This window comes from Helicoverpa zea, chromosome 26, assembly GCF_022581195.2.
Source record: "Helicoverpa zea isolate HzStark_Cry1AcR chromosome 26, ilHelZeax1.1, whole genome shotgun sequence".
Lineage (NCBI taxonomy): Eukaryota > Metazoa > Arthropoda > Insecta > Lepidoptera > Noctuidae > Helicoverpa > Helicoverpa zea.
The window spans coordinates 5045938-5060921 of NC_061477.1; the positions used below are offsets into that span (position 1 = coordinate 5045938).

General features: G+C 36.9%; 1 protein-coding gene across 2 annotated transcripts in view; it reads right to left on the bottom strand.

Annotated features, from left to right (window-relative positions):
* LOC124642858 (neutral alpha-glucosidase AB) overlaps nt 1-14984 on the bottom strand; it is a 31471-nt gene that overhangs the window by 4742 nt on the left and 11745 nt on the right. For both annotated transcript variants that reach the window (XM_047181608.1, XM_047181607.1), the window contains exons 11-15: nt 3196-3338; nt 2767-2864; nt 2231-2353; nt 1377-1542; nt 524-660 (exon numbers count right to left, since the gene is read on the bottom strand). In XM_047181608.1, the coding sequence (XP_047037564.1) occupies nt 524-660; nt 1377-1542; nt 2231-2353; nt 2767-2864; nt 3196-3338 (667 nt within the window). The remainder of the gene's footprint in view (nt 1-523; nt 661-1376; nt 1543-2230; nt 2354-2766; nt 2865-3195; nt 3339-14984) is intronic.

A 14984-nucleotide genomic window follows, 5' to 3' on the forward strand; every position in this document is an offset into this window, starting at 1 on the left:
TCGATTGTAAATACGTCTTTCGCCACAGAGGGAACTCCGTGCATCCGGATAAGGACGAATGTCTCCTTGAAGTTTTATCGATGGAGAAAATCATCAAATGACCCCTCCTGCTGTGGGTTAGCAGCGGTACACTCCCTGTGTCAGACTTTTACTGACTAAAAATCCATCATGTTCCTTCGTAGGCCTTTTATGTACAAGGGCCGCGGTAACTCCTTCTTGCGGTCCTTGGTCCTTCGTCGATAAATGGGCATCCAATCGGTGTGGGTAGTCTTGAGATACAGCAAACTTAAGTTTAACCAAACAAACAAATCGTTCAGTTTTTACCCGGGTCGTATAAAAATAAACGATTCGTTTTCTTTCTTTAAAAGCGACGGGTTTTCTGAGTGATACCTCTCGGTTCGTACAAGCAGTACGCGCAATTGACGCGAAATGCCAGTACAAAAATGACGTCAAAACCTAGCGACAGATTTTTGCCGCTCGGTAAGTGTATACCCTAAATTAATTATTGATTTGTCTGCCTTACCAGAAGTCGATGAGCGCGTACCGCCTGCGGTTGGCGTCGCGTATGAGCGCGGCGGTGGCGGGCTCGTACAGCCACGGCTCGCGCCGCTTGGTCTCGATGTGCGAGTGCGCGCGGAAGAACGGCTGGAATGCGCCCGCCTGGGGACATGCCACGAACACATTTAGTGCTGGCCCGAACTTCAGAAACGACGTACTTTAAGAGCTTATTATACACTTGACTAAATTCAGTCACTAATTTCAGACAAATGTAATCACATTTAGGAAGGTAGCTTTCATGAAATCATTTATAAACCTAATTAGGCTACTGAATTTAGTCAAGTGTAATAAGCCCTTTACATATGTAACCTCATTTGAGTGTAGTGAATACTTGGGGACGACGTACGGCACGGGGATGTATCGAGCGCTCGAGCAACTCGAGCCGTTCCGATCTTATCGCGTGGGTAACAAACATGGCGTCTTTTGATTTGAAAATAAAGAATACAAGCGAACCCAACATTGTAGACGTCAAATCATAAGCAATTTTTTTATATACTTAGTGTAAAATTCTCCTTCACTTTCTATAGTCAAATTAATTTCATTCATTCCATTTTTCATTTGTAGCACTACCAATTTTAAGTAGATTTCCTAATAAAAATAAGTCTTCTTCATCCTTATTATATTTTTACAACTAATTAACTAAATACAGGTGAAGTCAAGGGAGCGAGAGCGGGCGCGAATGCGAAATATCAAACATATGGAGTTACATCTGATTGTCAGCGTGTAAAGTAGGATAGAAATGGCGACGAATTATCAAGCGTACCACCCCTGAAATGGCAACCATGACCATAATATCAAGAGTATTTCAAACAACTGACCTGATACCATCTTGTCATGAGCTCAGCCTCAGGGTATTTGAAGAAGCCACCAACATCAGAACCACAGAAGCTAATACCAGCTGCGGATAGCGAGAGGCACATCGGAACTGATACAGCCAGGAAACCCCATTCCGCTGCGTTGTCACCGGTCCAAACTGCTGCGTATCTAAAAATAATATGATCCTATTGTAAAAGGTACGCTTAAAAACTTTCAAGTGCAGGTTAACTGGTATTATAAAATCTCAATGGGTGTTTCACAGGGGTTAACCCTTATTTCGACAGAGAAGGTGATAGTGAACTTATTAAAATTTTATTGTATAACATAGTTTCCATGGTTTTTCTGAACCTCCAAAAAACTAAAAAAAAATCTACCCCCCACCCTTATGGAGAAAAGCGATGTCCGCCACACCGGACATTATCGAAACTTAATAAAAAAAGTGTTAAAAGGACTTGTCCGTCCTAGCGGACTTAATGTTAGGTCCAATGCTTTAGAAATTAACAAAATGTGGTAAAATTAAAAGTTTTCGCTAAGGGGCATGGCATTAACAATTTGTTCTTATTTCCTTGAACGTAAATGTAAGATCATGTGAGTAGATATTTCAGTAACATATTTCTCTTGAACATACATAACATAAGCTGAAAACCAGCGCTTAGCAACCCTCTTGGGGGACCTGAGCATAAAGCTGACGCTTGAATATTTTGCTTCCAGTATTATAGTTCTGTGTATATTTCTACTCCTAGTTAAATAAACGTTTATTCTATTATATTCTATTCTAAATACTTGTTTAGAAGTAATATGTTTATTCAATTACAACATTAATAAAACCATACCTTTAAATTATTATAGCACATACCTCTGAGTACCAGCGAAGGCAGATCGTGTCAGAATGAATGGTCTGAACTGGTTTTCAGATCTTTGCAGCATACCGTCGAAGGTCGCACGGATGTTCCATAGACCGTATTCATTGTGGATATGTCTGAAAGAAAAGCATTCATAAAAAATCTGCCTGTATTTTATTTTTTTTAGAAGGTTCTATCAGAAAGTCCAGACAAATCCCCATTTCGCTTAAGCCTAAATTAAGGAAGCCTTATTTGCCATCCAAAAAAATAAAGACACGTAGGAAAATTTATCAGCTTCTGCCTGCAGTTTCGCTCGCTCCCTGAAGGTACTACTTTTCGCACCCGGAATAAATTTTGCCTACATAATATTCTATTAATACACCACGCGGGCGAAGCCGCGACCGGAAGCTAGTATAAGCTATATCACTAAAAAGTTATATAAAATCCATTCAACCGTTTGTGCGTGAAGCAATCGTAAGCTAGCAGGTAGTGTTCATTTATTCTACACTGTGGAATTGAAATAATGTCTATAAAAAATAATACATCGTACCTATGTTCCCAGAAAGCTGCAAGTCCATCGTTACCATCCTGAGGCGGCTTGTAGTGGCGACAGTCCTTAGGCATTGTGATTTCGGGCCCGTTGAATACCTGTGTCATGAAAACATTTTTTTATAACACATGGCAAAATATTTATCTTGGATCAAATGACATCATATATCAAATTGGTCTTGCTTGGTGGAAGTTTGAACCTGCAATGGCACATGGTTAATACATGATTCAAATAAAAATCATCTTCCTAGCCATTTTCCTATTCTGTTCAGGACCACTATTTATGGGGCGACTGCCAATCTAACCTGGCAAGCCCTTGATAAGTCTATATACATATACTCTACTTACTCTTTTTCTGCCTTATGCTGTGTTCTTTTTCTTTCAAGTTGGAAAATGGCTAGGCAGATAATGTATAATCTAAAATACTCACACTGGGCTCATTCATATCGTTCCAGATGTGAACATCCTTGCTGGTGCCGGGGAAGTGCTCGAAGCGGTACCTCTCCGAGTAGTACTTGCTGGCAGCAGGGTTGAAGAAGTCCAAGTACGAGGAGGAACCGGGCCAGCACCAACCTGGTGACATTGATTATTAGTTGGTGAAGAAAAGATGGAAAAAAGCATGCTTTTAGTTGTAGTTTCCTATATATCAATATCCTTAAATATTGGTACGGTGGCCAGGTCAATAGCGTGCGATGGGCAGGCGTGCAGTCGGATGCGTATGGGTTGGAATGTGGGGTTCGTCAAGGTGGTTTAACATTTCCTACACTTTTCAACCTTTACGTTAATGACCTCATTGATAAACTCAGCAGCGTCAAAGTGGGTTGTCATATTGACGGAGTATGTTTTAACAATATCAGTTATGCGGATGACATGGCGCTGCTGAGTGCATCGCCTTGCGGTCTTAGAAAACTTATAGGCATTTGTGAAAATTATGCTCAGAGTCACGGTTTGACTTACAATGTTAAAAAGAGCGAAATCATGGTTTTTGAGACTAGGGGTAAAAGCCATAACCACACCTGCTACTCAATGGGTACCCATTAAAAAGGGTATTCCGTTTCAAATACTTAGGGCACGTTCTTACCCCCCGAGCTTAGGGACGATGAAGACGTGGAACGGGAGCGGAGGGCGTTGTCGGTGAGAGCGAACATGCTGGCCCGCAGGTTTGCAAAATGCTCAAAAGCAGTAAAAATATCACTCTTTTCAGAGCTTATTGCACATCTTTTTATACGAGCAGCCTGTGGGCTAGATATACTCAAAAAACATACAGCTCCATCCGTGTCCAATTCAACAATGCGTTCAGGGTGCTGTTGGGGCTACCTCGCTTTTGTAGTGCCTCTGGAATGTTTGCGGAGGCGAATGTAAATTGTTTTTTCGCTACAATGCGTAAGCGTTGTGCCTCCTTAGTGCGTAGAGTGCGGGCCAGCTCCAACAGCATGTTGGCCGTGATTGCAGACAGACTGGACTGTCCTTACCTGAGCCATTGCTGTAAAGTCTCGCATGGGGTTGAGCAGCGATGACTCGGGTTTATATATATGTTGAGTGTGATATTGTGTTCCTAGGATATATAACTACTAACATAGGGTAAGAATTTTGTATTACTAACAAATTTGAGTCTTGTTACTTGAATAAATGAAGTTTAATATAATATATATTTAATCACTAATGACGAATTCTCATAGTCTATCCGTTGAATTGCGATTAGAAATTGAATGATTGTGATAGTAGCCCATCAAAGTCAAAGTCAGGTAACTAAAATACGCCCTCAGACTTTTCTAGAAGCTTATGTAGTGGAAAGTGTTTTTTTTTTTCCTGAAGTGAGAACTCTACTCATCTAGGGAACAATTCAAGGAAAATGAAACCTGTTATAGTTCGGCCGTTCAGAGAATGCGTTCCTGACACATCGCGATTGAACTGACGACGTAACTTTGTAATGGCGTTGCAGTTACGATAAAAATTTTTTGCTGATTGTTTACCGTTTTAACAATTGATGAAATAAATTTAAAACAACATTATTTTATCAATAATCAATGAATGTTATAATTTTGGTCCAAACTGAGTGTCAAATAACTTGGTAAACAATATTTTTCTAAATCTATACTGCGCAATTACAAGGTTATGTCAGCGCTTTATATTTGTAGTGCTGTGCTAAAAATAACAGGCAAGTATCGTAATCAGTTCTTTTACAGTTATACTTATATTATAAAATAAAAGATTTGTTTTTCTTTTTTAAAATTTGAAAATAATGGACTATAAGATAACTTTTATGAATTTAATACAGCTAATTTCAGCTAATTATTAAAAGCTTATATTAGTATCTTAAGGTAACAAACTGCGTAAGTTAAAACTTCAATACCAATCTGTGTTTAATAATCTTAGCAAATTCGGATTTGTCTCACATAGCTTAATCTCATAGACACCAATAAGTAAGTAGTATAATATGTGCGCAGTCCTGTTTACTATATTATGTCTATGGTTTTTATTTGATTATCCGGCTTATGTTTAATGGACTTGTAGCGACATGAAACGCATACAACCTTTTCGACTCGCAACCTTCAATAGTCATGAAGAAAAATACAATGGAGTTCAAATGTCAAATTCAAAATTTTAAATTTTCAAAATCAGATTTTCGTTGTCGCAGGCGTACACATATAAATAGGGCGCCGCCCGTATAAATCATAGAGTATAGTAAATAGATTGGGAATAGAGAACCCACTTCGATTTTTTTCTGCAACCTTCAAACGATTTTTGAAGCGCCATCTGGTATCGTCTGCCGAAACAAATTGTTTAGGTGTGCGTACATCCCATTTCACACACATGTATACATCAGTATTGTCTACAGGTTATTCGTCATCTCGACAGACTAAACTCACCATTAAAGTGTCGAGTTGGTGAAACTCGAAATTTGTACATTTATCATGTCGTCAACTCGCCACTCAAGATTTTCATTCGTGTCCAGTTAGTGAAACTTAGATTTTATCACTTTTATGTTTTCGCCAACTGGATACATTGTGTCACAAACATCATCGGCCACTGAACGTCCATTTTGCAAACGTTTGAAACGCGAAAAGTTGATTCCCAAACTTGGCGAAAACATAAAAGTGATAAAATCTAAGTTTCACTAACTGGACACGAATTAAAATCTTGACGTGGCGAGTTGACGACATGATAAATGTACAAATTTTGAGTTTCACCAACTCGACACATTCGTGGTGAGTTTAGTGTGTCGAGATGACGAATAACCGTCTATAGATATTCTAGGGGAATTTGTTCATACGTACGTACTTACAAAATATAGCCACAGAATGTAGAAAATAGTTATTTATTGAAATATGGAAATACAACACAGATTACTACAACTCAACAGAACAACGTTATGTAGGAACATTTAGAAAGTACTTAGTAGGCGACCTGGAATTAAATAAAAATCATATTTACTTATGTTTATGTTTATTGTAATAAATTTGTGCTGAAAGTTTAGTTTCATCATCCTCATCACGATATTGGATTTTACCTGATAAAATTCGATTAATTGAGCGGCACCAACTATATACCAAAATATTTATTGTAATGTTTTCAAAAACATTTCTTAATTCTATCTTGTGGATATCGCAGGTGAAAGGATAATCCACAAATATGTCTAAAAACATTTTTATCTTTTCTTTTAATTTAGTTTTTGGCACATTCTTTTTCAAAATTTCTACTACAATATTTTGTATGTCTTTAAAAACTTTTTCCGCCACTATATTGGGATACAACAGACAATGTTTTCCTTTTGTATATTCTTTTGCCCTTATATAACTATTTGATTTTAATTGACTGTCGCCAGTTAGTTCAGTTTTGCAGTGCCTGCATGATTTAGCAACTTTTTTAAAACATTTAGCCAGCACCCACCCACATACATAATTGGCCTGACCAGCATCAGCAGGCTCAGAATTTAAATTTATAAAAGGCACCTCAATTTCGTCATTTTCTTCTTGCTGAAATGGTAGAACCTCATTACTGGGAACATTAGAAGTGTTTTCTAAAAGTTTGTCTTCCAAAAAGAAACTCAATGTCTGAAGACAATCATTGTCATCATTTTCACAGTTAGCGTTAAGTGAATGGGGTGAGTTATAATTATTTAAAAGAAGTGATTTATAGGCACCTTCAAAGCTAATTGTGTTGGGTGCCGTATTCCTCACCCCAAAACTTCTAATGTTCCCAAAAAAATTTTCCAGTGGGTCCTGGTTAAAGTTTCTGGTCATCATTGTATCAAATAAATATTTTTGGGATAATATTTTCCACAACTGTTGCATGCCCTCAATAGTACGTATAAAATTTTTTATTGAAGGTACCGAACTCGTTTCAATTAATCTTATTTTATTTTCCTTTTCTTTTTTAACTTTAATAAATTTTATTGATTTTAATACCTTTTTGGCATTTTCCCATAATTCATGATGAGGAGAATTGTTTCTAACACCACATTTATACATTTTTCCATGTATCATATTAAATGAGCTTGAATTTAAGGAATCAAATAAATTGTCCATCATTTTGGTAAATGTAATTACTTGGCGGCACTCATTAGATAAATCGCCCCTAGCAGATAAATGTTCTGCAGCTGTAGCAACACTGCGGCTAAAAATTTGGGTTGCGTGTTTGACCTTCATTTTTTTTATTTTCTCCACATAAATATGTTCATCAGTTAGTTTCTGACATATTTTTAATTCACCATGTAATTTGTCCGCTTCATAAATTTTCTGGTAATATTCCCATTTTATCGTCTTTTCAACCTTTTCTTCGAAGTCGAAATATTTTAAGTCCTTCGTAAGTAAATTGTTTCTTACCCCTTTCAATAAATGAGGGACATCAAATAATGGGATAATTTTAGATTTCCCTACTTCCATTACATCATGTCTCCATTCCTTATTTTCTTTTATGAATTTTATTCTACTATCTTCAATAATTTCATTCACTACACTGACATTTACTGTGCTTTGGTCGCACACTGTGCACAAAATATTAAGCCCTGTACCCTGAACATATTTAATGACTTTTATAGTCAAGGCTTTTAATTCTGCTTTGTTAACAGAATTTGTAAAAAAGTATGCAACAGGCTGTTTAAATTTTTTCTTTAATCCTTTGACCATGTAAACTAAAACATGGTCAGCAATTTTTTTACTACGCCAAGCGAATCCCTTTAATTTATCCTTAGATCCGTCGTAATGGATCTGCGGCGATATTGACATCTCGTCAAAAATAAGACAGCAGAGGCGATCTTCTGGACTTAATTCCTTCACAGTCTTTCTCATTTTTATGAATAAAAACTTATTTAGCCCCGACTCTATTTCAATTTTCGCAAGAAGCCTTTTTAATGATTTTATAGAGGGCAATGTAAAGTATTTATATAAAAGAGTATAACTCTTGGGACTCTTTTTGTACATGGAGAGAGACAAAACTTTTTCCTTTAAAGTAAACCTCCGCCCACGAGCTCTCTTGTGAGTTTGGGTGTACTGCATGTTTGTGAATATTTTTGCTGCAGTTGTCATATTTCTCGTTATTTTTTTTAAACAATTTGTATTGCTAATTTTATCAACGCTGGCTAATCTTTCTTTCAAACTACTACTCCGTTTACGTAACCGAATAATTTCGGTTTTTAAATTCTTCATTTGGAATCTTGAAATCTTTAATTCATTCTCCAGCGATGAAGTTGATTTCAGTTTTTCTGCAAAAAAAAAAAAACTTTTACTTTACTACTTTCCACACCCAGATAAAAAGTAGCCTATGTATAAACATTTTTTTTGGATATCTTATGGTATAAACTACATTGGCACTTACTTTTGTCTCCTTTAAGTTTCCGTCTTTGTTGTATACCATGTTTACTGCAATAATTATGTTCTGCTGCTATAACACACGCATTGGGAGGTGCAGCTGAAAATAAAATAATAATAATTCACCATTGTCATTGTAAACATCAAAATTACTAGTGTGAGTTACATGAGGATTATTAACCTAAATTGTCATTACAATAAATCAAGTTGAAGTGTGTTTGTAATGACTACACAACAGTTACATATTACTTAATGCAGTAATTAATTATGGTAGCTAGTTAAACATAATTTGAGAATGTAGGTAGCCAAGCGTTTACATACCAGTGATTATTTGCTTTGATGTAGAAGGCAGATCCCATATATTATGTTCAGGCATAGGAAGTTCAGTTGGTATATGTGGAGTTGCAGGAGGCATATGAGCATCTTGTGATGGAGCACCTGGAAATAGTAAAAACAAGTCTAAGATCCCACTAAACAACAACCTTCACCGAGTTGGTTAAGGGGTGAATGAACAGTATTTTATATCCAATTAAATATTACTATACTGCAAACAGGTGGCCTTAAAGGTATCTATGAAAAAAATGAAATTTAAAAAGCGTCGCCCCCACCCAGAATACAAAGGGGGCGGGATTCTCCATCGCGATTAGCTCCGGTACCCGCCTGGGGTATTATTACTCTATTTCGTAGTCGCATTAAATTATATTAGGAGCAATGTTTTAAAACTTAAGAAAAAGAAAAGTTAAGAGGTGAAAGAGAGAAGGTGACTGCAGAGTACATATTTTAAAGTAATAAGATATATATTTTATCAGACACTGAAGAGAAGGTAAAGGGAAAGGGAAGGTTAGTTGGGAAGTTGGGACCGTTAGTTGGAAAGGGTTAGCCGAGGTGTTATGACTATATTTTCTGATGGTACCTCATGTTTACCAATTGGCACAGGGTCGTCTAGTTCTTACTGACTTCTTTAAGCGTTCATGCCTTCCCCCATCACGTCAAGGTGGCCCCATGGGGGGGGGGATTATTATTATAAAAAAAATGCAGTATTTAATTATGGCAGCTAGTTAAACATAATTTGAGAATGTAGGTAGCCAAGCATTTACGTACCAGTGACTATTTGCTTTGATGTAGAAGGCAGATTCCATATATTATGTTCAGGCATAGGAAGTTCAGTTGGTATATGTGGAGTTGCAGGAGGCATATGAGCATCTTGTGATGGAGCACCTGGAAATAGTAAAAACAAGTCTAAGATCCCACTAAACAACAACCTTCACCGAGTTGGTTAAGGGGTGAATGAACTGCATTTTATATCCAATTAAATATTAATATACTGCAAACAGGTGGCCTAAAAGATTTCAGTTCAGTTTAATTGTGAATAATTAAGAATTTTGTTTTCTTAATGGCAATTTTAACTCAGTAGGTGGCATTGCGATCTAGTTCAAGAATAAAGATCTAAATCTTACCCTGAAGATGGAGAGTAGGAACAGCTATGTTATTTAAACGGTTGTTGCGATTCTTAAACTTGTCTGCAAAATGTATGTCACAGATGACTCGCTTTCTGTAAAATTTGATATCATCTGCAGTCTCCAGTTTTCCACCAACTATATTAACCCAGGCTTTGAATAACTCAGGATTCTTTTCTGGGTGTGGAAATTGATGTTGTGTCACACCTGAAAAATAAATTACAAAAATATGAAGTTTGTATGCTGATATTGTATAGTGTATGTATGAATGAATACCTATTACCTATGTATGTGTGCGCGTGTCTATCTATGTATGTCTATCTTATTAAATCATGTATCATTTCATATGGGATTCAGTAATAAATGGTTACTCGTAAGGAACTGTGTTTCTCTAAACGCCCAACCTTATAATTGACTGAGTTGGTATCTCCCGTGATGACAAGTTTATCCGGATGACTAGGAGCTTTCAGGAGCACGATTCTGGGGCCCGATTCTGTTAAGTTAATAATGTCAAAATTGAATAGAAATTGCATCGCAACAGCTTTTTTAACCATATCGGGCATTCTGTTACTAATATAAGACCAATCGTATTCCAACGACATTCGATTGGTTTGCGATTGGTCTGCCATTTTGGTCTATATTACCATAATATTCTTAGTCTATATTGCCATATTGCAATCGTAAATCATTTGCAGACAAAATGATTCATTATTGAATGACAGAAAAGGATAAAAACGTTTATTTCAAAGAAAAAATTGCGCAGAATCCTGCCCCTGCTAATTTTACTTTAGCGACATGCGATTCACATCCGACTGAGATCCAATCACGACTCAATTACGATTGAAGCGTATGTGGCATTCCACTATTTTTTCTTTTAAATAAACGTGTTTATCCTTTTCTGTGATTCAATAATGAATCATATTGTCTGCAAACGATTTACGATTGCAATATGGCAATATCATCATCCTCCGAGCCTTTTCCCAACTATGTTGGGGTCGGCTTCCAGTCTAACCGGATTCGAATTATTCCCAACTAGCGACCCGCCCCGGCTTCGCACGGGTAACAGTATTTCTCCATTATTTAATAGATGTTATTATACATAAAAACCTTCTCATGAGTTACTCTATCTATTAAAAAAAACCGCATCAAAATCCGTTGCGTAGTTTTAAAGATTTGAGCGTTCATAGGGACATACAACATGACACATGACAGAAAAAGCGACTTTGTTTTATACTATGTAGTAATAGTCCCCTCTAGCGCTGTCCTCCGGGGTGATAGCCGGGAATTGTCTTCCCAGTTATCACCGGGGTGACAATTTGTGCCGACTGTTCCCTTTGAAAACTGACTAGAGGGGACAAATGGGAAGTCTATTTCTCAGTTGTCACCGGGGGGGTGACATTTGCTACGGTTCCTTCTTCCTTCCAAAGAAAAAAAAATGTAATTACCATAGATTTCAGGTTTTTTATTTATTATGCTACATAGAATCTTCCAAAGAAAAAAAAATGTAATTATCATAGATTTCAGGTTTTTATTTCTTATAACAAACAACATTGTGTTTCCTTTAATAGGTACATCACATATTATTAATTTCTATTAACACCAATCGTTTTCTTAATTTTATTTAATTTAACAAGATTACAAACTGTGTTACAAATAAGCATGCGACTAATAAGCACTTTTAACTTAACCATTAGTGATTATCTGTGATTAGTATTAATTAAAGTTATCTGTGATTGTGCCTATTATAGGAAACATAATGTTGTTTTTGTTTTTTATAGTAGTATTAACTACTATAAAAAAATCGATTTTTGTAAGCCTGTTGACATTGTGTTAGTTAAAATAATAATATATATATTTTTTTATGTGATTCTATGTAACATAATAAATAAAAAACCTGAAATCTATGGTAATTACATTTTTTTTTCTTAGGAAGGAAGAAGGAACCGTAGCAAATGTCACCCCCCCGGTGACAACTGAGAAATAGACTTCCCATTTGTCCCCTCTAGTCAGTTTTCAAAGGGAACAGTCGGCACAAATTGTCACCCCGGTGATAACTGGGAAGACAATTCCCGGCTGTCACCCCGGAGGACAGCGCTAGAGGGGACTATTGGGAATAATTCCCGGATTCAGCTGAGTACCAGTGCTGTACAAGGAGCGACTGCCTATCTGACCTCCTCAACCCAGCTACCCGGGCAACCCGATACCCCTTGGTTAGACTGGTGTCAGACTTACTGGCTTCTGACTACCCGTAACGACTGCCAAGGATGTTAAATGATAGCCGGGACCTACAGTTTAACGTGCCATCCGAAACACAGTCATTGGTTTCTAAGATATACTTAGAAAGTACATACAAACTTAGAAAAGTTGCATGGGTACTTGCCTGACCTGGAATCGAACCCACGCCCTCATACTTGTGAGGTTGGCTCTTTACCCACTAGGCCACCACGACTTTGAGGCAATATGGCAATATAGACTAAGAATAATATGGTAATATGTACCTATAAACCAAAACGGCAGACCAATAGCAACCAATCGAATGTCGTTGGAATACGATTGGTCTTATAAATATTAGTAGCAGAATGCCCGAAATGGTTAAAACTGATATTGCGATTTAATTTCTATTCAATTTTGATATTAATAACTTAATGATACTATTAACAGAATCGGGCCCTAGGTACTATGAACTTGATAAAGAAAGCACTTACCCGGGTTGTGTGAACATCCCAATTCGCACCGCCTCGGCATGATTATATGCACTCAAACAAGCGTCTCTAATCGCTAATAACACAATAACAGTGTCTATTTCACAAATATCACAAAAAAGGCGTCTTTATCGCAAATAATACTAAACACTAATGGCGTCTTTTCGCAAGTTATGTGAAACAATGAAACAGAGGAGCACAGCTCAACTCACTCACTAATTCACCGAAAACACAGCGGATGAGTAAAACTCAAATCAACGCAAGTCAACAGCAGAAAACACTTAAATGGACGAAAACTTAACACACAAATTGTATGTACTGTACTCGCCATTAAAATTCAAATTCTAACTTCAGCATTGGCAGTTGGCACGGTTTATTGCCAACCAAAAAAATAATTATAGAAAAATAATTTATGTATATAAAATAGTGTACAGATTTAATAAAAATAATTGATAGATTTCCTACGTAATACTAATATATAAAATAATTTTTAGATTTCAATAATTTTAGTGATATTTTATGGAAGTTAATTTTTGATTAAAGAGCCATCTATTATCACTTGAAGATATTAAATACTTTAGGAAGAGGATTGCAGATGGCGCTTTTCTAAATTTTTTACCGAAATCTAGTCAAGTACGGCAGTGACCAGCCCCTGGTATAAATAAATTAGTCGACATAAATTCTTCGTGCGTAACTCATCTCCTTAAGACTGTTTCTGCTTTTCAAACTGACATCGGCGCTAAATAGGACTTCGATTGTGTTTTTTATTGCGTTCTTTTTACTTTTGGTGCATAATAATGCCTAAACGTGGACAAACATTGAAAAGTGGAGCCCGTGAGTTAATCATCAAGCTGCAAGATTACTTTGAGCGGGAGCGGCAAAATTGCGGACCCCTGATACCTGTCGAACAAGTACAAGAACGCGTCTCTCAGGCGCTTGGAGTTAGCAAACGAACGATAACAAATATTAATAAAGAAAAGTTCGGCTCGACTGGCATGGAAGATAATATTTTACGTACTCCGAAGAAGAAACGTAGAACTAAACCCGTGACAGATATTGACACCTTTGACGCCGATGCAATCAGAAATCATATATATGGTTACTATTCCAGAAATGAATATCTCAACAGGAAGAAGCTTTTGGCATCCTTAAGAGAAGCTGGACTGTTTAGGGGGGGTAAAACTGCTTTAACCAAAATCTTAAAAGATATAGGTTTTTCGTATAAAAAAACAGACAAAAGAAAAATTTTATTAGAACGATACGACGTAATTTTAAAAAGGATAAGTTTTTTGAGGGAAGCAAAAAAAATTGATAACTGGGATAATGTCGTGTTCATTGACGAGACATGGCTAAACGCCAATCACACGGTTTCCCGTTCCTGGACGGATGATACACAAGCGTCAACGTCAAAAGTACCAATGGGTAAGGGGGCCCGTCTGATAATATGCCACGCAGGTTCTGCAAAATACGGCTTTGTGGAGAACGCGTTACTGGCATTTCAATCAAAAACCACAAATGACTACCACGAGGAAATGAATGCCACTACATTTAAAGAGTGGTTCCAGAACGTGCTTTTGCCCAGCCTAGCAGAGCCTTCTGTAATATTCATGGATAATGCCTCCTATCACTCGGTTCAAATACAGAAACCCCCTACCCAAGCTAATAAAAAAGAAGAAATGGTGGCTTGGTTACAAGCAAAAGGCATTGACGCAAATATGCAGATGCTAAAAGCAGAGCTAATTAAATTAGTTAAAGAAAATAAAGCGGCAAATGTGCGATACGAAATCGATGAACTGGCTCTGGAGTACGGTCATCGCGTTCTAAGAATTCCACCGTATCATTGCCAATATAACGCGATCGAGCTAATCTGGGCTCAAATAAAAGGTTACGCCGCCCGCCACAATAATTCCCAGCCATTCAGCACGAAAAAGATGATGACCCTATTAAAAGAAGCCTGCGGGGAAGTCACAAGAGATGACTGGGCAAGGGTTGTTGAGAAGACTAAAAACCTGATTTTGGAACATTTTGACCGAGATATCAGGATTGATTCTGTTATTGATAATAATATAATTATACATGTCGGGGAAGATGATGATGAAGACACCACCTCCTCAAGCGAATCGGAGTCTGATTAATATTCTGTACGCACATTCAATTCAATGTACTTACTTTATTGCATAGAAATTGTAACTTTGTAACAAAGAATAAATAAAACAATTTTATTATATGAATATTACCTTTTTTTGGTTT